The following is a 27,856-nucleotide window of genomic DNA, read 5'->3' as shown; positions in this document are numbered from 1 at the left end:
TTCCAAACCGTGGATATCTGATCTGAACTGTACCACTTCGGTGGAGGCATGGCTTTATGCAACATAACGGACTAACTTGGCGTGTTGGGGCTGCGGTGTGAGCTGGGACCTGTGGAGAGAGGAGAGCCAGGGAGTACGGAAGGAAGGAAGGAAGGAAGGAAGAAGACTGGATCAATGGTCGATAGGATCAGATCAAGGCTGAACAAACAAACTTCTCGTGCACAGCAGCTGGTGCTTTCTCAAGCTACGTCCATACGAGTGAACCTAAGAGCCGCAATCACTTCTCCTACTGACAAATTGTCAACAAGGATAATTTGATGAATTTTCCCCACTAACAAGACGGCTTATCATTTACTGATCGTTTCAATCAAGCGTTTGGAACACACCTTTCTAACCAGGTCTCTTCGTGCCCTCCTGTGTTCAAACTCTAGTCTGTTTTCCCCCATCTGAGATGTCTGTTTCCTGACGTGTGAGCCCAGTAATCGAACCAAATGGACCAAGACCATACAGGAGAAAACCACTCTTACCAGAATGACGTCAATCCCATTCATTCAGAGTAATCTGGTAATCCGGTTGTATAGACAAATACCTCACAGATATTAAAGGGGAACATTATCACAATTTCAGAAGGGTTAAAACCATTAAAAATCAGTTCCCAGTGGCTTATTTTATTTTTTTAAAGTTTTTTTCAAAATTTTACCCATCACGCAATATCCCTAAAAAAAGCTTCAAAGTGCCTGATTTTAACCATCGTTATATACACCCGTCCATTTTCCTGTGACGTCACATAGTGATGCCAACTCAAACAAACATGGCGCATAGAACAGCAAGCTATAGCAACATTAGCTCGGATTCAGACTCGGATTTCAGTGGTTTAAGCGATTCAACAGATTACGCATGTATTGAAACGGATGGTTGTAGTGTGGAGGCAGGTAGCGAAAACCAAATTGAAGAAGAAACTGAAGCTATTGAGCCATATCGGTTTGAACCGTATGCAAGCGAAACCGACGAAAACGACACGACAGCCAGCGACACGGGAGAAAGCGAGGACGAATTCGGCGATCGCCTTCTAACCAACGATTGGTATGTGTTTGTTTGGCATTAAAAGAAACTAACAACTATGAACTAGGTTTACAGCATATGAAATACATTTGGCAACAACATGCACTTTGAGAGTGCAGACAGCCCAATTTTCATCAATTAATATATTCTGTAGACATACCCTCATCCGCGCTCTTTTCCTGAAAGCTGATCTGTCCAGTTTTGGAGTTGATGTCAGCAGGCAAGGGAAGCTAGGGTCGATATTCTTCTCTTGATCATCTTCGGTGGCATAAGAGACGGTGTGAGCCAAGACATCCAGGGGGTTTAGCTCGCTCGTCTGCGGGAACAAACTGCCGCCATTGCTTGCCGTGCTAGCGAGGTCCTTTGTCCCTGAATTGCTCACACACTCCGGCAGATTCAATGGGGGTCTGGCGGCAGATTTCTTTGACTTTATCGTTGGAAATGCATCTGCTTTGAGTGTCGCAGGATATCCACACATTCTTGCCATCTCTGTCGTAGCATAGCTTTCGTCGGTAAAGTGTGCGGAACAAACGTCCAATTTCTTGCCACTTTCGCATCTTTGGGCCACTGGTGCAACTTGAATCCGTCCCTGTTCGTGTTGTTACACCCTCCGACAACACACCGACGAGGCATGATGTCTCCAAGGTACGGAAAACAGTCGAAAAAACGGAAAATAACAGAGCTGATTTGACTCGGTGTTTGAGAAAATGGCGAATTGCTTCCCGAGAGCGAATAATAGAAAGGCGTTTAATTCGCCAAAATTCACCCATTTAGAGTTCGGAAATCGGTTAAAAAAAAAAAAGGTCTTTTTTCTGCAACATCAAGGTATATATTGACGCTTACATAGGTCTGGTGATAATGTTCCCCTTTAAAGAGGACATATAGTACAACATTTTCTAGCTTGTTTTACAGCACGCCTTACTTAACGATAGTACGTATAGAGGGTCCACATACGGATGACATCATTATTAAGTAAAACTGCTCAACTTTCATTCAAACAATATTTTTCAGACTGTGTATATTTAGGGTGAGGATTCGTGTTCTGGGAGAAGGCTTCAGTTTTAGACAGAAACCATGTTGGTCTTATTGCTTTTACTTTGAGGCAGGTTCTCAGCACAGTTTTTTGTTGATTAGTTTATGTGTAAACAGCTCCATTAATATTTTGGGGCCTCATTTATAAAAGTGTGCGTGGCTTTCATGTATTCTACATGAATGTATGCTAGCAAGAGCATAGCTAAAAGCATTCCACACAAATAAACAAATCGTTCAGATATACAAATAAGCACGGTAGAGATTGGATAGTTTAGTGAGATTCCAAGATCGGCCCTGCCGGGGTCGGCTTTGGGTCTGGCGGTCTCTGGAGGTAGTAAAAGTCATAACAAGGTTTCCGTATGTAGACCTGTGAAAGGATCATTACTGTTTTGCCAGAGTTGGGCAGTGCGGGAGGCTTCCTTCCCAAGCAAACAGGTCGAAGCCACACCTCTGCACCGCGTGCTACGTTTCCTATCTCGGAATATCCTCCTTGATGCATCCCTCCCACGAAGGGAGGAGAAAGGTTTCAATGTCTGCCAATTTGACTGCAAGGTAGATATTCAAGTAAGACTCCTCTGAATCGAATTGTTGAACAGTTGGCTATTCTAAGACACTCTACTGGATGGATTAAAATTTGACTAAACTCCTTAAGAAGATACATTTACGACTAGGCCACCTGGATAGATCAGTGTCTGAAGTAACTTGCTTTTTGATTTTCTGAAACGATCTGCTCTTGGTTGATCTTCCTTGAAGGATTAAGTAATTTGACCAATCTTCTTAAAATGTTATTTTAGAATGAACTGTTTTTGACTGGGCTACCTGAACAGTGTCTGAAGTAAGTTGGATTGCGGATAGGAAGAACTCCATGGGAATGATCTGTTTTTGATGGATCATCTCGGAGGGATGATCATTACTGCTAGAAAAGTTCTGCTTTTGCCTGGGCTACCTAAATAGATACATTTCCGAAGTAACTTGATAGAACTTCCGAAATGATCTGTTCTTGACTAAGGTTTCTGGATGGATTAAAGTTAGATGGAACTCTCTAAAAAGTACCTTTGATTCGATGGTCACGAAAGCCGGCCCAAAATAGATCATTTTCTGAAGTAACTTTGATACAACTTCCTGAAATTATCTGTTTTTGAATAAGATTTCTGTTAGGATTAAAGTTTGACGGAACTCTCTAAATAGTACCTTTGGTTCTATGGTCACGAAAGCCGGCCCAAAGTAGATCATTTTCTGAAGTAACTTTGATAGAACTTCCTGAAATGATCTGTTTTCGACTAAGCTTTCTGTATGGATTAAAGTTAGACGGAACTCTCGAAAAAGTACCTTTGATTCGATGGTCACGAAAGCCGGCCCAAAATGGATAATTTTCTGAAGTGCCTTTGATAGAACGTCCTGAAGTGATCTGTTCTTGACTAAGCTTTCTGTATGGATTAAAGTTTGACGGAACTCTCTAAAAAGTACCATGGATTCGATGGTCACGAAAGCCGGCCCAAAATGGATAATTTTCTGAAGTAACTTTGATAGAACTTCCTGAAATGATCTGTTCTCAACTAAGCTTTCTGTATCGATTAAAGTTAGACGGAACTCTCTAAAAAGTACCTTTGATTCGATGGTCACGAAAGCCGGCTTAAAATGGATCATTTTCTGAAGTAACTTTGATAAAACTTCCTGAAATTATCTGTTCTTGACTAAGCTTTCTGTATGGATTAAAGTTAGACGGAACCCTCTAAGAAGAGCCTTTGATTCAATGGTCACGAAAGCCGGCCCAAAATGGATAATTTTCTGAAGTAACTTTGATAGAACTTCCTGAAATGATCTGTTCTTGACTAAGCTTTCTGTATGGATTAAAGTTAGACGGAACTCTCTAAAAAGTACCTTTGATTCGATGGTCACAAAAGCTGGCCCAAAATAGATCATTTTCCGAAGTAACTTTGATAGAACTTCCTGAAATTATCTGTTCTTGACTAAGCTTTCTGTATGGATTAATGTTTGACGGAACTCTCTAAAAAGTACCTTTGATTCGATGGTCACGAAAGCTGGCCCAAAATACATCATTTTCTGATGTAACTTTGATAGAACTTCCTGAAATGATCTGTTCTTGACTAAGCTTTCTGTATGGATTAAAGTTAGCCGGAACTCTCTAAAAAGTACCTTTGATTCGATGGTCACGAAAGCCGGCTTAAAATGGATCATTTTCTGAAGTAACTTTGATAAAACTTCCTGAAATTATCTGTTCTTGACTAAGCTTTCTGTATGGATTAAAGTTAGACGGAACTCTCTAAAAAGTACCTTTGATTCGATGGTCACGAAAGCTGGCCCAAAATAGATCATTTTCTGAAGTAACTTTGATAGAACTTCCTGAAATGATCTGTTCTTGACTAAGCTTTCTGTATCGATTAAAGTTTGATGGAACCCTCTAAAAAGTACCTTTGATTCGATGGTCACGAAAGCCATCTTTAAATGGATCATTTTCTGAAGTAACTTTGATAAAACTTCCTGAAATGATCTGTTCTTGACTAAGCTTTCTGTATGGATTAAAGTTAGACGGAACTCTCTAAAAAAATACCTTTGATTCAATGGTCACGAAAGCCAGCCCAAAATAGATAATTTTCTGAAGTAACTTTGATAGAACTTCCTGAAATGATCTGTTCTTGACTAGGCTTTCTGTATGGATTAATGTTTGACGGAACTCTCTAAAAAGTACCTTTGATTCGATGGTCACGAAAGCCGGTCCAAAATAGATCATTTTCTGAAGTGCCTTTGATAGAACTTCCTGAAATTATCTGTTCTTGACTAAGCTTTCTGTATGGATTAAAGTTAATCGGAACTCTCTAAAAAGTACCTTTGATTCGATGGTCACGAAAGCCGGCCCAAAATAGATAATTTTACAAAGTAACTTTGATAAAACATCCTGAAATGATCTGTTCTTGACTAAGCTTTCTGTATGGATTAAAGTTAGACGGAACTCTCTAAAAAGTACCTTTGATTCGATGGTCACGAAAGACGGCCCAAAATGGATCATTTTCTGAAGTAACTTTGATAGAACTTCCTGAAATGATCTGTTCTTGACTAAGCTTTCTGTATGGATTAAAGTTAGACGGAACTCTCTAAAAAGTACCTTTGATTCGATGGTCATGAAAGCTGGCCCAAAATAGATAATTTTCCGAAGTAACTTTGATAAAATGTCCTGAAATGATCTGTTCTTGACTAAGCTTTCTGTATGGATTAAAGTTAGACGGAACTCTCTAAAAAGTACCTTTGAGTCGATGGTCACGAAAGACGGCCCAAAATGGATCATTTTCTGAAGTAACTTTGATAAAACTTCCTGAAATGATCTGTTCTTGACTAGGCTTTCTGTATGGATTAAAGTTTGACGGAACTCTCTAAAAAGTACCATGGATTCGATGGTCAAGAAAGCCGGCCCAAAATGGATAATTTTCTGAAGTAACTTTGATAAAACGTCCTGAAATGATCTGTTCTTGACTAAGCTTTCTGTATGGATTAAAGTTAGACGGAACCCTCTAAGAAGTACCTTTGATTCAATGGTCACGAAAGCCGTCCCAAAATGGATAATTTTCTGAAGTAACTTTGATAGAACTTCCTGAAGTGATCTGTTCTTGACTAAGCTTTCTGTATGGATTAAAGTTTGACGGAACTCTTTAAAAAGTACATTTGATTCGATGGTCACGAAAGCCGGCCCAAAATAGATAATTTTCTGAAGTGCCTTTGATAGAACGTCCTGAAATGATCTGTTCTCGACTAAGCTTTCTGTATGGATTAAAGTTAGACAGAACTCTCTAAAAAGTACCTCTGATTCGATGGTCACGAAAGCCGGCCCAAAATGGATAATTTTCTGAAGTGCCTTTGATAGAACGTCCTGAAGTGATCTGTTCTTGACTAAGCTTTCTGTATGGATTAAAGTTAGACGGAACCCTCTAAGAAGTACCTTTGATTCAATGGTCACGAAAGCCGGCTTAAAATGGATCATTTTCTGAAGTAACTTTGATAAAACTTCCTGAAATGATCTGTTCTTGACTAAGCTTTCTGTATGGATTAATGTTTGACGGAACCCTCTAAGAAGTACCTTTGATTCAATGGTCACGGAAGCCGGCCCAAAACGGATAATTTTCTGAAGTAATTTTGATAGAACTTCCTGAAATGATCTGTTCTTGACTAAGCTTTCTGTATGGATTAATGTTTGACGGAACTCTCTAAAAAGTATCTTTGATTCGATGGTCACGAAAGCCGGCCCAAAATGGATCATTTTCTGAAGTAACTTTGATAGAACTTCCTGAAATGATCTGTTCTTGACTAGGCTTTCTGTATGCATTAAAGTTTGACGGAACTCTCTAAAAAGTACCTTTGATTCGATGGTCACGAAAGCCGGCCCAAAATAGATAATTTTCTGAAGTAACTTTGATAGAACTTCCTGAAATTATCTATTCTCGACTAAGCTTTCTGTATGGATTAAAGTAAGACGGAACTCTCTAAAAAGTACCTTTGATTTGATGGTCACGAAAGCCGGCCCAAAATAGATAATTTTCTGAAGTGCCTTTGATAGAACGTCCTGAAATGATCTGTTCTCGACTAAGCTTTCTGTATGGATTAAAGTTAGACAGAACTCTCTAAAAAGTACCATGGATTCGATGGTCACGAAAGCCGGCCCAAAATGGATAATTTTCTGAAGTGCCTTTGATAGAACGTCCTGAAGTGATCTGTTCTTGACTAAGCTTTCCGTATGGATTAAAGTTAGACGGAACTCTCTAAAAAGTACCTTTGATTCGATGGTCATGAAAGCCGGCTTAAAATGGATCATTTTTTTGAAGTAACTTTGATAAAACTTCCTGAAATTATCTGTTCTTGACTAAGCTTTCTGTATGGATTAAAGTTAGACGGAACCCTCTAAGAAGTACCTTTGATTCAATGGTCACGAAAGCCGGCTTAAAATGGATCATTTTCTGAAGTAACTTTGATAAAACTTCCTGAAATGGTCTGTTCTTGACTAAGCTTTCTGTATGGATTAAAGTTTGACGGAACCCTCTAAGAAGTACCTTTGATTCAATGGTCACGAAAGCCGGCCCAAAACGGATAATTTTCTGAAGTAACTTTGATAGAACTTCCTGAAATGATCTGTTCTTGACTAGGCTTTCTGTATAGATTAAAGTTAGACGGAACCCTCTTAGAAGTACCTTTGATTCGATGGTCACGAAAGCCGGCCCAAAATGGATAATTTTCTGAAGTAACTTTGATAGAACTTCCTGAAATGATCTGTTCTTGACTAAGCTTTCTGTATGGATTAAAGTTAGACGGAACTCTCTAAAAAGTACCTCTGATTCGATGGTCATGAAAGCCTACTTAAAATGGATCATTTTTTTGAAGTAACTTTGATAAAACTTCCTGAAATGATCTGTTCTTGACTAAGCTTTCTGTATGGATTAAAGTTAGACGGAACCCTCTAAGAAGTACCTTTGATTCAATGGTCACGAAAGCCGGCTTAAAATGGATCATTTTCCGAAGTAACTTTGATAGAACTTCCTGAAATGATCTGTTCTTGACTAAGCTTTCTGTATGGATTAAAGTTTGACGGAACCCTCGAAGAAGTACCTTTGATTCAATGGTCATGAAAGCCGGCCCAAAACGGATAATTTTCTGAAGTAACTTTGATAGAACTTCCTGAAATGATCTGTTCTCGACTAAGCTTTCTGTATGGATTAAAGTTAGACGGAACTCTCTAAAAAGTACCTTTGATTCGATGGTCACAAAAGCTGGCCCAAAATAGATCATTTTCCGGAGTAAATTTGATAGAACTTCCTGAAATTATCTGTTCTTGACTAAGCTTTCTGTATGGATTAAAGTTAGAAGGAACCCTCTAAGAAGTACCTTTGATTCAATGGTCACGAAAGCCGGCCCAAAATGAATAATTTTCTGAAGTAACTTTGATAGAACTTCCTGAAATGATCTGTTCTTGACTAGGTTTTCTGTATGGATTAAAGTTTGACGGAACTCTCTAAATGGTACCTTTGATTCGATGGTCACGAAAGCCGGCCCAAAATGGATAATTTTCTGAAGTGCCTTTGATAGAACGTCCTGAAGTGATCTGTTCTTGACTAAGCTTTCTGTATGGATTAAAGTTTGACGGAACTCTCTAAAAAGTACCTTTGATTCGATGGTCACGAAAGCCGGCCCAAAATGGATAATTTTCTGAAGTAACTTTGATAGAACTTCCTGAAATGATCTGTTCTCAACTAAGCTTTCTGTATGGATTAAAGTTAGACGGAAGTCTCTAAAAAGTACCTTTGATGCGATGGTCACGAAAGCCGGCTTAAAATGGATCATTTTCTGAAGTAACTTTGATAAAACTTCCTGAAATTATCTGTTCTTGACTAAGCTTTCTGTATGGATTAAAGTTAGACGAACTCTCTAAAAAGTACCTTTGATTCGATGGTCACGAAAGACGGCCCAAAATGGATCATTTTCTGGAGTAACTTTGATAAAACTTCCTGAAATGATCTGTTCTTGACTAGGCTTTCTGTATGGATTAAAGTTAGACAGAACTCTCTAAAAAGTACCATGGATTCGATGGTCACGAAAGCCGGCCCAAAATGGATAATTTTCTGAAGTAACTTTGATAGAACTTCCTGAAATGATCTGATGTTGACTAGGCTTTCTGTATGCATTAAAGTTTGACGGAACTCTCTAAAAAGTACCTTTGATTCGATGTTCATGAAAGCTGGCCGTAAAGAGCACTCAGCGTTTTCTCCGAGTTGTCATCAGTACACTGATTATTCTTTTTTGTATATAGGTACACCTGCTGTCTATTTTTGCCACGTTACAAGAAACTCTTCAAACTGATTCAGCATCAAAGCACCCTTAAGTCACAGGAGCTCTTTGCTGGAGTAGCAGGTATACAACCGAGACGTGTTAAACACACTGAAACGAGTTGTTGAGAGATACGGCGCTGCAATTGCGTCGGACCACTTGACCACAATCACAATCAATGCGGGGACGTTCGCCTGCTGTTGGACAATCAACAGAAAGAAAGAAGAGAGGGAAGGAGGCGAGGGAACGGCGTCTTATAGAGTTCGGCCTCGTTAGGAGTTTACGCGTTGCGCCAGCGTCTGTGACTATGTGATGGTCGAAGGCAGAGTGAGAGAAAGGGGGCGTCAGACAGCAAAAAAAAAAAGAGAGAAGAGATTATCCTACGAGGGAAAGGCAAGACAAAAGGAAAAAAGAGGTGGAGTGGGAGGAGGGTAGAACAGGGATCTGTTAGTGCGGCAGCACTGCTTAATTCCTTTGCAGGGGTTCAAAAAGAATGTGTGTGTGTGTGTGTGTGTGAGTCACACTAATAACCTGTGAAAGGAATGTACACACAGCAACAACACACACACACACACCAGCGCGCGTGCGTTCCTGTTCCCGGGCTGACATTTTCTCTCAGCTCCATTGTTCCCTGCACCTAGCTCACCTTGACATCAGAGGCAGCAGGACTCATTACCAGTTGGCGAGGGGATGAAAGGAGCTGATGGAGGGTGGAGGAGGGGGAAGAAGCCTGAGGTTGCACACGTCCATGAAAAAAAAACCTCTCCGTTTGGACACAGTTGTGATGGGCTAAATGTATTTGTTAGGGTACACTCACGCTAGACTTGGCCCTCTCTCTCTGTGTCACTGCAATTCCTCTGATTTTGTGGAAAATCTCCAGTCTTATTTTGAGTCGTCGTGGTTATTTTTTGGTGGTCGGTTGCGGCTGTCGATAACTACATGCGATAGGAGTGATCGCATCAGTGGGTAATAGGCAAGCATGCCGTGGGTTTTGGACTTCTGGATTCTTTTGAGTCTCCGTATTTCTGATTTCATTCAGAACTTGTGATCCGCATTTTGCACATAATCATATGCCCTTGGTTTGCTTCTAGAATAGCTACTCAGCTCATCCGTAAGCTAGCCTGAGCCACTCTGTACTTAATTCCAACATCCACATTTACAGTTGACGCCTCCACGTAACCATATGTCGACTACAGAACACCACTGTGTTTACTACCTGGCGTCTGGTAGTTGAGCCGTCTCATCTCCACGGGGTCGGAGGAGTTGGCCAGCAGGGAGTCTTTCACCCCACCTGAGTGCTCGTCCTTGGGCAGAGGCGACGCCCGCTTCCTGGGGGGACAAACGACAACAACATCAACAACACTGCGTTAATTGTGTCCCACTGACACGCTGATTCATCGAGTTAACTGGAAATGATGAGATTATCAAATGCGACGCTGACATTGTCTTTGAAATGGCAGGAAAACTGAAAACGTCCAATAGGGATCGCTAGCGGACTGAATTTCCTGGTTTGACTGAACTTTCTGTAAGGATCCGTTATTGATTAATACGCCTGGAAGGATTACGCGTAGTTCGACTGAACCTCCTGTAAGGATCTGCTCTTGTTGTGTCTATGTTGGATAGGATTTCTGAGAAAAATCGGTTCTTGACTGATCTTCATGGATGGATTATAGTTTGACCTTCTTAACTTTACCGCCTAGATCAGGGGTCGGCAACCCGCGGCTCCGGAGCCGCATGCGGCTCTTTGATCACTCTGATGCGGCTCAGCAGCTTACCGTATTTTCCGCACTATAAGGCGCACCTAAAAACCACAAATTTTCTCAAAAGCTGACAGTGCGCCTTATAACCCGGTGCGCTTTATATATGGATAAATATTAAGATTTATTTTCATAAAGTTTCGGTCTCGCAACTTCGGTAAACAGCCGCCATCTTTTTTCCCGGTAGAACAGGAAGCGCTTCTTCTTCTACGCAAGCAACCGCCAAGGTAAGCACCCGCCCCCATAGAACAGTAAGCGCTTCTTCTTCTACTGTAAGCAACCACCCGCCCGCGTAGAAGGAGAAAAAGCGCGCGGATATCACCGTACGTTTCATTTCCTTTGTGTGTTTACATCTGTAAAGACCACAAAATGGCTCCTACTAAGCGTCAGGGATCCGGTTCATGAAAAGACGCAATCTCTCCATCCGCACACGGATTACTATTTCACAGCAACTGATATTCCTGTGAACCGCACTGTGGATACAACGGGAGCACGTACGGTGAATATTCGCACCACAGGGAATGAGAAGTCATCCTTCACTGTGGTTCTAGCTTGCCAAGCTAATGGCCAGAAACTTCCACCCATGGTGATATTCAAAAGGAAGACCTTGCCAAAAGAGACCTTTCCAGCCGGCGTCATCATAAAAGCTAACTCGAAGGGATGGATGAAGAAAAGATGAGCGAGTGGTTAAGGTAAGTTTAAGTTTACGCGAAGAGGCCGGGTGGCTTTTTTCACGCAGCTCTGTCCATGTTGATATACGTATGTTTGTGATTGCACATTTGCGTACATTTTGGGAGTGAACAGAGTTGTTAGAACGCTGGTTTTTAATATATTATTAAAGTTTGACTGACCTATCTGACTGTTTTTTTGACATTCCTTTAGCGCAGTTAGATGCGGCTTACAACACAGGGCGGCTTATTGGTGGACAAAGTTTTGAAATATGCCGTTCATTGAAGGCGCGGCTTATAACCCAGGGCGCCTTATGGTGCGGAAAATACGGTACTTGCTGAACTCCCCAATTTTCCCGTGAGACTTCCTGATGCGGCTCAGCAGCTTACTTGCTGAACCCCCCAATTTTCCCGTGAGACTTCCGGATTTCAGTGCCTCTCGCAGTAAACTACCGGGATATATATTTAACCGACAATCACCCTTACAACTATAATAAGGGCGTGCCATGATGGTACAACATTTGGCGCACTCTACAATCTGTATTAACAGCGTGCCAGCCCAACACTTGTTATACAATATACATCTTCTGCTTGCACACGTATGAAACAGCAAGGCATACTTGTTCAACAGCCACACAGGTTACACTGACGGTGGCCATATAAAACAACTTTTACACTCTTACTAATAATGCGCCACACTTTGAACCAAAACCAAACAAGAATGACAAACACATTTCGGGAGAACATCTGCACCTTAACACAACATAAACACAACAGAACAAACACCCAGAATCCCATGCAGCCCTGACTCTTCCGGGCTACATTATACACTAGTCCCCCCCCCGCCCCCCCCAAACCTGCTCCCTCACACATCACTCTCTGTGCGTCGGTTGAGGTGAGCGGGGTTTGGTAGCGGGGGTATATAATGTATCCCGGAAGAGTTAGGGCTGCATGGGATTCTGGGTATTTGTCCTGTTGTGTTTATGTTGTGTTACGGTGCAGATGTTCTCCCGAAATGTGTTTGTCATTCTTGTTTGGTGTGGGTTCACAGTGTGGCGCATTATTAGTAAGAGTGTTAAAGTTTTTTTTTATACCGCCACCGTCAGTGTAACCTGTGTGGTTGTTGACCAAGTATGCCTTGCTGTCACCTACGTGAGCAAGCGAAAGCCCATACAACGTGTGGCTGATCAGGCACACTGTTGGTAGTGGTTGCTAAATGCTGAACCATCACGGTACGCATGACGCTGACAAGCGCCAATCGATTAAAATCCGCGTGCCGCACCAGCTATCAAATTCCAAATAAAGGTGTGGGCAGCGTGTCTAAGACCCGTAGTTTATACAACACAAAGCAAAAAAAAAACTTTGTATGCAGTGTTATTTCTTTTAAAATTTCTAAATATTTTTGCGGCTCCCATTGTTTTCTATAATTTGTGAAACTGGTCAAAATGTCTCTTTGACTTGTAAAGGTTGCCGACCCCTGGCCTAGATAGATCCGTGTCTGAAATAACTTGTGGGTCAGTGTCCAACTGGAGCCTGTAAAAGATCAGTGTATGATTGATCTTACTGTAAGGATACTTTGAACTTCCTTAGGCTTTTGACTGAACTCTTTAGCCGGACTTTGGTTCTTCACGTACAGGAAGAATTGGGGTTTAAATTACTCCATGAAATTGTCTATTTGTGGGTGATCTTCCTGGGTGGATTGTGGTTTGATCAAACACTTTGGAGTGACCCGTTTTTTTGTCTTAACTTCTGGAATAGATCTCAGTTTAATTAAGGAATCTATTCTTGACTAAACTCCCATGATGGACTAGTGTTGGGTATGACTCGGTGTAATCATCTGTTCTTGACTGGCCTTCCCTGGGGGTTTCTTCCCCATCTCCTTCACACAAGGCTGTTCGTTCAGGGCTCCTTGTAACAATCAACAGTTGTAAAATACCAGGGCATTACCCTAATTGGTCCCACAAGTGTTGAATTGCTAGAAAGTCCATCATTATCTGGGAGTGGTCTAAGGCTTGGTGTGTTTGCTACTGGATATATGACAGCTGTTGTGTGTGCATGTGATTTTCTCAGTTGTGTGCACGTGTGTGCCAACAACACGTTTGTGTTTACAGGCTTTCCAGATTGAGAGGAAAACAGGCGGCTGCTGTAATTAGCTCATCAGCTGGGTGGCACAGCCCTGGGTAATTAAGGCCGGTTCTGCAGCACCTGTGCCGCCTAGCCCGGCCCCGGTGAAGCCTGGCTCAGCTCAGCACAGCGCTGCTGGGATCAGTCGAGCGGAACTCTGTCTGTCAGGCGTACAGACGAGACAGGCCGTGTGCATTGTAAAGTTCAGGCGGTCGGCATCTGTTGGCATGCCCACACACACAAGACCTCTAACTCCAAATGGAGACAGGAAGGAAGCAGCACAAGGGGACGCCCTGTGGAAATTTCACATCTCATTGCGCTCTATTTGTGAGTGGCGAGCCCCGCCTTTTAGGGTGTCTGTTGCCGCCTTATGCGTAGAGAAGACGTGCGGCGGGTGGCGGAATGAACTCTGTCCGCCACCTCAGGCCTCTGCGCCACCTGTTGTGTTGTACGGGGGAGGCTTAAGCTAATGCAAGAGGCGTGACGGCTAATGTATGACAAGAATCTCTTCCTCCCTTCCTCTGTGATTTGAGCCAGCCTGTGTGCCACTTTCCCTGGAAAGAAGGGGGTGCAGTTGGTGACTCTGGAATGTGTGCTCTGCAGCCTGCAACCAGGATCCAAGGCCGGGTTAAAGAAGACATGGCAGCCATTTCAATGACGTCTATCTTTCAATCATCCTATCTTGCCGATTGTATTGTACCATATGTCCCGGCAAGAAATCTGCGTTCAAAGTGATTCCCAGAGCCCAAAAAAAGTCTGCGGGCTATAGAGCGTTTTCTATTAGGGCTCCAGTACTCTGGAATGCCCTCTCGGTAACAGTTAAAGATGCTACCTCAGTAGAAGCATTTGAGTCCCATCTTAAAACTCATTTGTATAGCCTTTAAATGGAACCCCCCTTTTAGACCAGTTGATCTGCCGTTTCTTTTTTGCTCTGCCCCCCTCTCCTTCGTGGAGGGGGGTGGGGGCACAGGTTCGGTGGCCACGGATGAAGCGTTGGCTGTCCGGGGTCGGGTCATGGTGGACCACTCGTCTGTGAATCGGTTGGGGACGTCTCTGCGCTGCTGACCTGTCTCCGCTCGGGATGGTCTCCTGCTGGCCCCACTATGGACTGGACTCTCACACTATTATGTTAGATCCAATATGTACTGGACTCTCACACTATTATGTTAGATCAGTGGTTCTTAACCTTGTTGGAGGTACCGAACCCCACCAGTTTCATATGCGCATTCACCGAACCCTTCTTTAGTGAAAAATAAAATGTTTTTTTTTCAAATTTCAAAGTTATATGTTTTTGGTAACACTGTGTGAAGCGTATGAAGCGACTGGGATGAGAATCAGCACCTCCAAGTCCGAGTCCATGGTTCTCGCCCGGAAAAGGGTGGAGTGCCATCTCCGGGTTGGGGAGGAGATCTTGCCCCAAGTGGAGGAGTTCAAGTACCTCGGAGTCTTGTTCACGAGTGAGGGAAGAGTGGATCGTGAGATCGACAGGCGGATCGGTGCGGCGTCTTCAGTAATGCGGACGCTGTATCGATCCGTTGGGGTGAAGAAGGAGCTGAGCCGGAAGGCAAAGCTCTCAATTTACCGGTCGATCTACGTTCCCATCCTCACCTATGGTCATGAGCTTTGGGTTATGACCGAAAGGACAAGATCACGGTTACAAGCGGCCGAAATGAGTTTCCTCCGCCGGGTGGCAGGGCTCTCCCTTAGAGATAGGGTGAGAAGCTCTGCCATCCGGGGGGAGCTCAAAGTAAAGCCGCTGCTCCTCCACATCGAGAGGAGCCAGATGAGGTGGTTCGGGTATCTGGTCAGGATGCCACCCGATCGCCTCCCTAGGGAGGTGTTTAGGGCACGTCCGACCGGTAGGAGGCCGCGGGGAAGACCCAGGACACGTTGGGAAGACTATGTCTCCCGGCTGGCCTGGGAACGCCTCGGGGTCCCACAGGAAGAGCTGGACGAAGTGGCTGGGGAGAGGGAAGTCTGGGCTTCCCTGCTTAGGCTGCTGCCCTCGCGACCCGACCTCGGATAAGCGGAAGAAGATGGATGGATGGATGGATAAGTAAACATTGATTGATTGATTGACGTCTAAGGTCTAAAGAATATACTGTGAGTACATGTTAGTGCGTACAAGTGTGTGTGCAGTAGGTGGCATGCTTAATGAGGTGCCCTTTGTTGAGAATCTTGCCGCGCGGAAGCTAAAAGCGAACGAACGGGGGTCTCTGCGGAAAATGTCAGCTTCAAAGACGGGGACAGTTCTTTCTCCAGCAGTTTCCCTGGCCTGGCATTTACTTCACAATGACCAATTCTGCTGCGTGTGCTGCCTTGGCATACAGGAAAAGGAGGCGGTCATGAGGTCGCATGCTAACACCGGACAGATAATGCAACACAGCACAGCAGACAGGGCGATGTGACGAGACACACGGTCACCACACGTGAATCATGCAAAGGCAGCCGCAACCCTCCGCCAAATCCCACGAACGACTCCCGTGACCTGGGACTACCTTTGAGTCTGCTGCTTTTCACGTCTCGGCATGTTTGACTGGACGCAGCAATCTGTGCTCTCCCGGAGGGAGGTTTTGTCGCATTTTTTTTTGTTTGCACGGGAGAGGCAGCAGACCCGATAACTGCAGTGAATATGTCACAACACGAATGGAAAAAAATATGACAGATGAGGAGTGACGGTACCCACCTTTCCTGCTTGCTGCGTTCATATTAAGCAAAGAAAAGAAAGGAGGGGGCGGTTATTTAAACCAACTCATATGGAATCACAGCATAAAGGTAAGAACCTCATCAGGGTTTGGTCTTGGCAAATGCGGCAGGTAGCAATAACTAAAATTGCCTGTCTGGAATGCAATTATTCCCCTCGCACGATTATTGGCAGCTCGCCGTAGAAAATAAAACGGGCTCACAGCTTCCTGTCTACACTCCCTCCTGTCAATCTGTTTACACGGAAGGGAGGGGAAAAACAGGAGCTTCAATGGTGCTCAGCGGTCGGTTGTTATAAAGCCCGTTATCAAGACCGTCTCCTGGAGACGGAGCAGCGGACCGCTTGAGAATGACCATCACAACGATTTGTGCCTATCATTTATGGAGCGTCACATGGGAGAGATTGAAATAAATAAATACATAAACGTGTCATTTATTAAGTCGCAGTTTTTTCCATAGTTTGGCCGGGGGTGCGACTTATACTCAGGAGCAACTTATGTGTGAAATGATTAACACATTAGCGTAAAATATCCAATAATATTATTTATCTCATTCACGTAAGAGACTAGATGTATAAGATTTCATGGGATTTAGCGATTAGGAGTGACAGATTGTTTGGTAAACGTATAGCATGTTCTATATGCAGAGGTGGGTAGTAACGCGCTACATTTACTCCGTTACATCTACTTGAGTAACTTTTGGGATAAATTGTACTTCTAAGAGTAGTTTTAATGCAACATACTTTTACTTTTACTTGAGTATATTTATAGAGAAGAAACGCTACTTTTACTCCGCTACTTTTATCTACATTCAGCTCGCTACTCGCTACTAATTTTTATCGATCTGTTAATGCACGCTTTGTTTGTTTTGGTCTGTCAGACAGACCTTCATAGTGCCTGCGTTTCAACAAATACAGTCACTGGTGACGTTCACTCCGTTCCACCAATCAGATGCAGTCACTGGTGACGTTGGACCAATCAAACAGAGCCAGGTGGTCACATGACCTGACTTAAACAAGTTGAAAAACTTATTGGGGTGTTACCATTTAGTGGTCAATTGTACGGAATATATACTGTACTGTGCAATCTACTAATAAAAGTTTCAATCAATCAATCAAAAGTGTGAAGGAAAAAAGACCCTTTTCTATTTCAACCGTACATCCTGTCAAAAGCCTAAAGACTGACTGCACAGTTCCTGTCTTCACAATAAAAGTGCCGCTCCATCGCGGCTGCGCTTTCAAAATAAGAGTCTCCGAAAGCCAGCGCAAACAAGCTAGCAAGCTACGGAGTTTGCCGCCAATATATTTCTTGTAAAGTGTATAAAAACGAATATGGAAGCTGGATAAATAAGATGCCAAAAACCAACCACTTTCATGTGGTATTAGACAGAAAAGAGGGACTTTTTTTCTCCTCCATTTGAAAACGTGGACGTTACCAGCACTACGGTCTGATTACAATCAATGCAAGTCATCAGAATCAGGTAATACACCAACTTATATTCTTGCCTTCATGAAAGAAAGGAATCTATATGTGTTAAACATGCATGTATATTCATTAAAACACTATTAACATGTAAACAAAAATGGCAAAATAAATAAATATAAGCTATATACTGTATATATATATATATATATATACATATATATATATATATATATATGTATATATATATAAATGTGTGTGTATATATATATATATATATATATATATATAAATAAAAGTGTGTATATATATGTATGTGTGTATGTATATATATATATATATATATATATATATATATATATATATGTGTGTGTGTGTGTGTGTGTATATATATGATATGTGTGTGTATGTTACTCATCAGTTACTCAGTACTTGAGTAGTTTTTTCACAACATACTTTTTACTTTTACTCAAGTAAATATTTGGGTGACTACTCCTTACTTTTACTTGAGTAATAAATCTCTAAAGTAACAGTACTCTTACTTGAGTACAATTTCTGGCTACTCTACCCACCTCTGTCTATATGTTATAGTTATTTGAATGACTCTTACCATAATATGTTACGTTAACATACCAGTTGGTTATTTATGCCTCATATAACGTACACTTATTCAGCCTGTTGTTCACTATTCTTGATTTATTTTAAATTGCCTTTCAAATGTCTATTCTTGGTGTTGGCTTTTATCAAATACATTTCCCCCCAAAAATGCGACTTATACTCCAGTGCGACTTATATATGTTTTTTTCCTTCTTTATTATGCATTTTCGGCCGGGGCGACTTATACTCCGAAGCGACTTATACTCCGAAAAATACGGTAAATGTGGCATTAAGTAATTATATTATTGTCAGAATAATTGTATCTAAGTTATCACAAAACTTTGTGTTTCAATGAGTTCCCGGCGAGAAGACAAAAGCTGTCTTTGAACCTACCAAGAAGAATGCTTGTCGGACGGGAAGCAACATGAAGGTGTTCTGTTTCTTTCATGTATTGTAATCAACAGAAAGATATTGTTTTGACCCCGAGATCTACAAAAGCGAAGAGGAAGCAGGACCTGACTCCCCTAAAGGGACCATCTTCTTTGAACTGTTTTACGACCTTTTCTGTGAACTGTTTACGACCTTTTCTTTGAACTGTTCTGTAACCGAAGGCGATGGCTGTTTATGACCCCCCTCCCTTAGAAACAGCTGTTGCCATGTAATCAGGGAAAGTCCAAATAAAAGCATAGTGGAGACTGTACAAGAGTTCAGCCCAGATGTCTCTCCTCAACTGAGCCAAATTTAATTATGTCTCTGTTTAATTCCTCGCTTCTTGTCTTGTTTAATAGATGTCATCAGTGTTTGGACCTGACAATTATTTATTTAATTATTTCACAATTTGAATATTTATTCCACAATTTAATTACTTGTTTCATGATTCAATTATGTTTACAATTTAATTAATTCATTAATTCATCTGATCTATCAAACTCAGCTGTCAAAGTGAGTAGGAGGGTCCTAACACCTGATTGGTTACCTGCCACTTACGACTTCGACCTAGGAGGCAGAGGAGCACTGGTCGATATCTTGGTCGTTGAGTGCAAAAATAACCACATCTTTAACATACTTTATAGAAGTCTAAAACAGGCCTATTCAACTGGTGGACTTTGGGCCATGTCCGGCCCGCCAAAGTTTGATAAAACCATTCAAACTCGGGTTGCTCATGTATGCAGTACTCCCACCACCGAAGCTTGTGCGTCACAATGAATCATTAGTGGGGTGAGTAGAAGAAGACTACTCATTCTAAACAAAAATGGCACTATCGACCCTGAAAACAATCTAAATAAATTGCGAAAATTGGACTTTTAACAGCAACTGGACAACTGAGTATGAATGTTCTGCCCCCAGCCAGTTTCCTTGTTTACTGTTCCAGACAAGCAGCAATGGTAGAAAATCCACACAAAACTTGATCTTTGTAAGTGGATTTTGTGTTTGTTTTGTATAGAAATGGATGACTTTGTGATGTCTTTTGCATTCGTGGTCGTGTGGTTTTTGTCTGAGCTTGTTTAATAAATATAATAATAATAATAATAATGGATTCGATTTTCTATCGCGCTTTTCTATCATTAGATACTCAAAGTTAGTATAATTTAGCACTGAATTTGACCACTAGAGGGCAATAACACTGCACCTTAAGTTTAATTGTGTTGAGCCACATTCATTGTGTGTTTGCTGTGATTGTTTAATTCCTTTATGCGTAAACATCTGTTTATTGTGGGAACGTATTAACACTAAACCCTCTATTTTATTTATGTAAAATACACAATGGTCATGATTATGGACGTTATAATTTTGTAATGTTTATTTATGTTTATATTTTCAGTCTTATAAACCTAAATGAAGGAAGATGAGGAAGGAAACAAATTCAAAATAAGGAACATCAATCCTCAACAACAACTTCTGTTTCTTTATGCTGTTAACTATCCGTCTAGCTGCACACGCAACTAAGTAAGCGCAGTTTTAAAGGAATATAAACTGCAAAGACAATTTCTGACGAAACATCCACATTTCGACGTCTGGCCCCTGAGCCCTTGGGCCTTCTTTATTATGTAGTTGAATAGCCCTGGTCTAAAATATTTACCACCAACCCCCCAATATATGAGAATATCCTCCTATAGCCGCAATGTTCTGAAAGACTTCCAAACTTATGGGCTTCAGACAAAAGCAATTATTGGGCTACATTTTTGTTAGCCCTGCCTGATGGCTTAGTTTGATGGATACATTTTCATGAAAATAATTAAATTCAAAATTAATCATATCATGAAATACTTAAATTATGAAATAATAATTACATTGTAAAATAATTATTTAATATTGAAATAATTAGTTAAAAAAGAAAAAAATATAATATAATATCATTTGGTATTAAATAAATTAACAACACATTCAATTACAAATGTACGTATTTAGTTCCAATATTAATTCATTAATGACATATTAATTAATTATTTGAAGATGTACCGTATTTTTCGGACTATAAGTCGCAGTTTTTTTCATAGTTCAGTGCGATTTATATGTTTTTTTCCTTCTTTATTATGCATTTTCGGCAGGTGCGACTTATACTCCGGTGCGACTTATACTCCGAAAAAAAATGGTATGTGTTTATTTCATTCTCTACCATTTGACCATCCGTAATAATTGTCATTATTAGTTGTTAGTGATGTACAAAAGCGAGTTTTTGATCCATATTGTAAAGGCTGTCTTACTGTTTGCATTCTTGCAACCAATAACAAAAAATAGCCCAAAAAATGTTGAATTAAAAAAACAAAATGACTTACTTCTTAAAGAGCAGGATGGCGATGACGATGCTGATGATTAGGACTACGGCAAACACCGGGCCCAAAACCCATAGCATTTCCGTTTGCTCCGGCCCCTGAGCCAGAGACTGTGTTGTGACCTGGATGGGGTCCGAATAGGGACTGGCCGAATATGTCATCTGTGTGGGGGGGGAAAAATAACATGAGATATTAATTTTTGAACAGCAGAAGCTATTCACAAATCATTTGAAGATAAGAACATATGAAATGAATAAAACATACAGTAATTATTAAACAAATGCTCTAATTACTATAAAAATGGGACCCATTACCTCCCTGCTTGGCACTCAGCATCAAGGGTTGGAATTGGGGGTTAAATCACCAAAATGATTCCCGTGCGCAGCCACCGCTGCTGCCCACTGCTCCCCTCACCTCCCAGGGGGTGATCAAGGGTGATGGGTCAAATGCAGAGAATAATTTCGTCACACCTAGTGTGTGTGTGACAATCATTGGTACTTTAACTTTAACTTTTTATTACAGCTTGGACGTAACCCCTGTGATAGTCAGTGTTTTTCAACCTTTTTTTGAGCCAAGGCACATTTTTTGCGTTGGAAAAATGCGAGGCACACCACCAGCAGAAATTATTAAAAAACAAAACTCAGTTGACAGTAAAAAGTCGTTGTCGCAATTGTTGGATATGATTTTAAAGCATAACCAAGCATGCATCAATATAGCTCTTGTCTCAAAGTAGGTGTACTGTCACCACCTGTCACATCACACCCTGACTTATTTGGACTTTTTTGCTGTTTTCCTGTGTATAGTGTTTTAGTTCTTGTCTTGCGCTCCTATTTTGGTTCTCTTTTTTTGGTATTTTCCTGTAGCAGTTTCATGTCTTCCTTTGAGCGATATTTCCCGCATCTACTTTGTTTTTAGCAATTTAAGAATATTTCAGTTGTTTATATCCTTCTTTGTGGAGACATTGTTGATTGTCATGTCATGTTCGGATGTACTTTGTGGACGCCGTCTTTTCTCCACAGTAAGTCTTTGCTGTCGTCCAGCATTCTGTTTTTGTTTACTTTGTAGCCAGTTGAGTTTTAGTTTCGTTCTGCATAGCCTTCCCTAAGCTTCAATGCCTTTTCTTAGGGGCACTCACCTTTTGTTTATTTTTGGTTTAAGCATTAGACACCTTTTTACCTGCACCCCTGCCTCCCGCTGTTTCCGACATCTACAAAGCAATTAGCTACCGGCTGCCACCTACTGATATGGAAGAGTATTACACGGTTACTCTGCCGAGCTCTAGACAGCACCGACACTCAACAACAACACATCATTTGCAGACTATAATTACTGGTTTGCAAAAAATATTTTTAACCCAAATAGGTGAAATTACATAATTTCCCACGGCACACCGGACTGTATCTCAAGGTTGAAAAACACTGGTCTAGGGAACACTGTGTTGTACAACACTGCAGCACAAGAACTGATGTTGTAATAATGGTAAGGAGCAAACTGCTCAGTCAGCATTAATCCCTGTAGTGCTGATGAGTTCATTGTAAAGAACAATTTCAGTTTTGGATGCTGGGCTCTTATCATACTTCAAATGCATCTACGGCCATTTTGTGGTGTTCCTAATTAAGGGTATATCAGAGGTCGCCCACAGCCGTAGCTGTTAGACTCTACTTTTTGACCTGAGGTGCCTGAGCTTCTCGTTTTTTTTACTCTAAATTATAATACCATTGTTTTTACAGTCCCTGTACGATCAGTGTCAGAGCTTGGTAAATCGGTCCCGTTTCCAGTGAGGGTTGGACTCCGCCAAGGCTGCCCTTTGTCACCGATTCTGTTCATAACTTTTATAGACAGAATTTCTAGGCGCAGTCAAGGCGTTGAGGGGATCTGGTTTGGTAGCTGCAGGATTAGGTCTCTGCTTTTTGCAGATGATGTGGTCCTGATGGCTTCATCTGGCCAGGATCTTCAGCTCTCGCTGGATCGGTTCGCAGCCGAGTGTGAAGCGACTGTGATGAGAATCAGCACCTCCAAGTCCGAGTCCATGGTTCTCGCCCGGAAAAGGGTGGAGTGCCATCTCCGGGTTGGGGAGGAGATCTTGCCCCAAGTGGAGGAGTTAAAGTACCTCGGAGTCTTGTTCACCAGTGAGGGAAGAGTGGATCGTGAGATCGACAGGCGTCTTCGGTAATGCGGACGCTGTATCGATCCGTTGTGGTGAAGAAGGAGCTGAGCCGGAAGGCAAAGCTCTCAATTTACCGGTCGATCTACGTTCCCATTCTCACCTATGGTCATGAGCTTTGGGTTATGACCGAAAGGACAAGATCACGGGTACAAACGGCCGAAATGAGTTTCTTCCGCCGGGTGGCGGGGCTCTCCCTTAGAGATAGGGTGAGAAGCTCTGCCATCCGGGAGGAGCTCAAAGTAAAGCTCACATGGAGAGAAGCCAGATGAGGTGGTTCGGGCGTCTGGTCAGGATGCCACCCTAACGCCTCCCTAGGGAGGTGTTTTGGGCACGTCCGACCGGTAGGAGGCCACGGGGAAGACCCAGGACACCTTGGGAAGACTATGTCTCCCGGCTGGGCCTGGGAACGCCTCAAGATCCCCCCGGAGGAGCTGGACGAAGTGGCTGGGGAGAGGGAAGTCTGGGCTTCTCTGCTTAGGCCACGACCCGACCTCGGATAAGCAGAAGAAGATTGGATGGATGTTTTTACAGTTTAATTTCTTTGTTAGGAGTCCAACAGTAGCACCAAATCGGTGCCAGTTTTTTTTTGTTTTCCACAGACGCCGAATCGTTTGATAAGGCCAAGAGAGGTGATCTCGCGAGGGATGGAGGGGGAGGAGGGAACCTCCTCCAGGACTGCTCAGATAAATGGGGGCACGGCGGAGGACTCATCTCTTCTTCATTAGTGTGCACGCCGTGACGGACAAGGGAGGTGGGGGCGGGTGGGAGGTGACGGCACGGTGCGTCGCTACCTTGGTTGTAAATGAGACCATCTCCTCTGCTCCTTCGTCTTCAAATGAAAGAAGAAGAAGGGAGGGTGTCTGAGGGCTGAGGCAAGTCAGTTATGGCGTCTGGGGAAAAAAAGAGAGAAGCGAAACCGCAGTAGGGCGAGGTGGCAGATGAAGAGAACGGCAAAGCTTGTTGTCATTAGAGCTCTGCGTGCTCCTCACTGCACAATGTCGCCGTTTGGAGGAGAGGAGATTGGAGGTGAGGCGACATCCGCGGGTGACAGATCGCGGTCCTGGCGGGGAATTGAGACCCCAGTGTGCGGCAGGGGCGGGCGGGTTGTCAGTAATCCAGGATCATTAGCGGCACAGCGGCCTGCTCTTGGGCACACAAGCAGATATTAATTGGAAAGATAAGCGAGGATGAGCTCAAAGAGTTCTGCAGCTGCTTTGCCTCTTTCTGCAGAACTTTGCTTATCTTGTGCAACTGACGAGAACAATTTTCTTGATTTTGAAGGGTTGTGTGCGTGTGTGTGTGTGTGTGTGTGTATATGTGTGTAGTGGGACACACACCAGGAAGGTCAAGTAGGAAAGGTGACGCGAGACACAAGGACCAGGAGGAATATCAAGTACATGTTGCAGGTCCACTTAAGTCCAGCAGATGGCTGACAAAAGTCAAACAAATAGTAGTAGTAGTAGTAGTACATTATATTTATATAGCTGTTAGAATAAATATGTATATATTATCACACAACTCTTATGCTTAAGGGCCGTTGCTATAGTCATTATCAATTGTGCTGAAGTTGTACTTTTTCTATCTGTGCAAAGGGACATCGTCTCGTATCGGTGTTTTCAGACCCTGAATCGGCCTGCTGACTGCCAAGGGAACATCGAGTGCCGTGACGCCGACAGAGCAGAGACAGGGCGATATCACCAGTGTCGACACATTAGCATTTCATTAATGCACTCCGTACTCTATACTATATATCCACTATGGACTGGACTCTCACACTATTATGTTAGATCCACTATGGACTGGACTCTCACACTATTATGTTAGATCCACTATGGACTGGACTCTCACACTATTATGTTAGATCCACTATGGCCTGGACTCTCACAATATTATGTTAGATCCACTATGGACTGGACCCTCACACTATTATGTTAGATCCACTATGGACTGGACTCTCACACTATTATGTTAGATCCACTATGGACTGGACTCTCACACTACTATGCTAGATCCACTATGGACTGGACTCTCACTATTATGTTAGATCCACTATGGACTGGACTCTCACACTATCATGTTAGATCCACTATGGACTGGACTCTCACACTATTATGCTAGATCCACTATGGACTCGACTCTCACTATTATGTTAGATCCACTATGGACTGGACTCTCACACTATTATGTTAGATCCACTATGGACTGGACTCTCACTATTATGTTGGATCCACTATGGACTGGACTCTCACACTATTATGTTAGATCCACTATGGACTGGACTCTCACACTATTATGTTAGATCCACTATAGATGGACTCTCACACTATTATGCTAGATCCACTATGGACTGGACTCTCACTATTATGTTAGATCCACTATGGACTGGACTCTCACACTATTATGTTAGATCCACTATGGACTGGACTCTCACACTACTATGCTAGATCCACTATGGACTGGACTCTCACTATTATGTTAGATCCACTATGGACTGGACTCTCACACTATTATGTTAGATCCACTATGGACTGGACTCTCACACTATTATGCTAGATCCACTATGGACTGGACTCTCACACTATTATGTTAGATCCACTATGGACTGGACTCTCACACTATTATGTTAGATCCACTACGGACTGGACTCTCACACTATTATGTTAGATCCACTATGGACTGGACTCTCACACTATTATGTTAGATCCACTATGGACTGGACTCTCACACTATTATGTTAGATCCACTATAGATGGACTCTCACACTATTATGCTAGATCCACTATGGACTGGACTCTCACTATTATGTTAGATCCACTATGGACTGGACTCTCACACTATTATGTTAGATCCACTATGGACTGGACTCTCACACTATTATGTTAGATCAACTATGGACTGGACTCTCACACTACTATGCTAGATCCACTATGGACTGGACTCTCACTATTATGTTAGATCCACTATGGACTGGACTCTCACACTAATATGTTAGATCCACTATGGACTGGACTCTCACACTATTATCTTAGATCCACTATGGACTGGACTCTCACTATTATGTTGGATCCACTATGGACTGGACTCTCACACTATTATGTTAGATCCACTATGGACTGGACTCTCACACTATTTTGTTAGATCCACTATGGACTGGACTCTCACAATATTATGTTAGATCCACTATGGACTGGACTCTCACTATTATGTTAGATCCACTATGGACTGGACTCTCACACTATTATGCTAGATCCACTATGGACTGGACTCTCACACTATTATGTTAGATCCACTATGGACTGGACTCTCACACTACTATGCTAGATCCACTATGGACTGGACTCTCACTATTATATTAGAACCACTATGGACTGGACTCTCACACTATTATGCTAGATCCACTATGGACTGGACCCTCACACTATTATGTTAGATCCACTATGGACTGGACTCTCACACTATTATGTTAGATCCACTATGGACTGGACTCTCACACTACTATGCTAGATCCACTATGGACTGGACTCTCACTATTATGTTAGATCCACTATGGACTGGACTCTCACACTATTATGCTAGATCCACTATGGACTGGACTCTCACACTATTATGTTAGATCCACTATGGACTGGACTCTCACACTATTAACTAGATCCACTCAACGTCCATTGCACCGGTCGCCCCGCCAAGGTTTCTCATTGTCATCCCATTGGGTTGAGTTTTTCCTTGCCCTGATGTGGGATCTGAGCCGAGGATGTCGTTGTGGCTTGTGCAGCCCTTTGAGACACTTGTGACTAAGGGCTATTTAAATACACTTTGATTGATTGATTGATTGATTGACAACTGAGCAAGTTGAGGCAGAGGCCCGGGGGAAAGGAAAACTTGCAAATGATGCCCCAAAAAAAGCCAACCAATCACAGCGCTCCGGTCCGCGTCAACAGTCACGCAAGCAAGATGACGCAAGAGCTTATATCAGCCTGAAGCCAAGACAGTAAACACAAATGGAGGACAGGAGGCGGGTGTGTGCCGATTCAAAGGTCAGTTCTCGATGGGATTTTAGCACACACCAATTAACAGACTGCAGTGTCTTCTTCAAACCCTATTGACTTGGCAATGGCCCTCTTATGCAGGATGAGAGGGAAGTTCATCTCAAGTACTTGAAGATACGTTGTTCAGGTCCACTGGTGTGAAGTGAAGTGAATTATATTTATATAGCGCTTTTCTCTAGTGACTCAAAGCGCTTTTACATAGTGAAAGCCAATATCTAAGTTACATTTAAACCAGTGTGGGTGGCACTGGGAGCAGGTGGGTAAAGTGTCTTGCCCAAGGACACAACGGCAGGGACTAGGATGGCGGGAGCGGGGATCGAACCTGGAACCCTCACGTTGCTGGCACGGCCACTCTACCAACCGAGCTATACCACCCCAATCATCCGTGTGCAGATGTCCAACATTTGCCTTACCAAGACACCCTTGTGTGGTGTTCGGGTCTGTGGGACCCGTTTTCATTTTTTATTAAAAGAAAAATGATACAATTAATTCATTTTTCAAACTGAGACTCACTGACTTTGGCTCATTTTCTGTGAAGAACATATATCAGAATACATATTTAATGACCACACACCATACACCCCCCCTACGCATTTCTATTACATATAAGATGTCCGGGTCCACTGGACCCGGGGCTAATAGAAGTGTGGAAATTGATGTTCTGTGTACCACACACACAC

General features: G+C 42.5%; 1 protein-coding gene across 10 annotated transcripts in view; it reads right to left on the bottom strand.

The window, feature by feature from the left end:
- The window catches only part of LOC133618463 (receptor-type tyrosine-protein phosphatase F), a 470,668-nt gene that overhangs the window by 44,722 nt on the left and 398,090 nt on the right, over positions 1-27,856 (bottom strand). For 6 of the 10 annotated variants that reach the window (XM_061978831.2, XM_061978833.2, XM_061978832.2 and 3 more), the window contains 3 exons: positions 20,967-21,124; positions 10,136-10,248; positions 77-109 (listed from right to left, as the gene is read on the bottom strand). In XM_061978831.2, coding sequence (XP_061834815.1) covers positions 77-109; positions 10,136-10,248; positions 20,967-21,124 — 304 coding nt within the window. The remainder of the gene's footprint in view (positions 1-76; positions 110-10,135; positions 10,249-20,966; positions 21,125-27,856) is intronic. The other 4 variants (XM_061978839.2, XM_061978838.2, XM_061978841.2 and 1 more) reach the window with 1 other exon arrangement.

Source organism: Nerophis lumbriciformis, linkage group LG19, assembly GCF_033978685.3.
Source record: "Nerophis lumbriciformis linkage group LG19, RoL_Nlum_v2.1, whole genome shotgun sequence".
NCBI lineage: Eukaryota > Metazoa > Chordata > Actinopteri > Syngnathiformes > Syngnathidae > Nerophis > Nerophis lumbriciformis.
The sequence above is the reverse complement of the archived record's forward strand: the minus strand, read 5'-3'. Positions and strand labels throughout refer to the sequence as shown.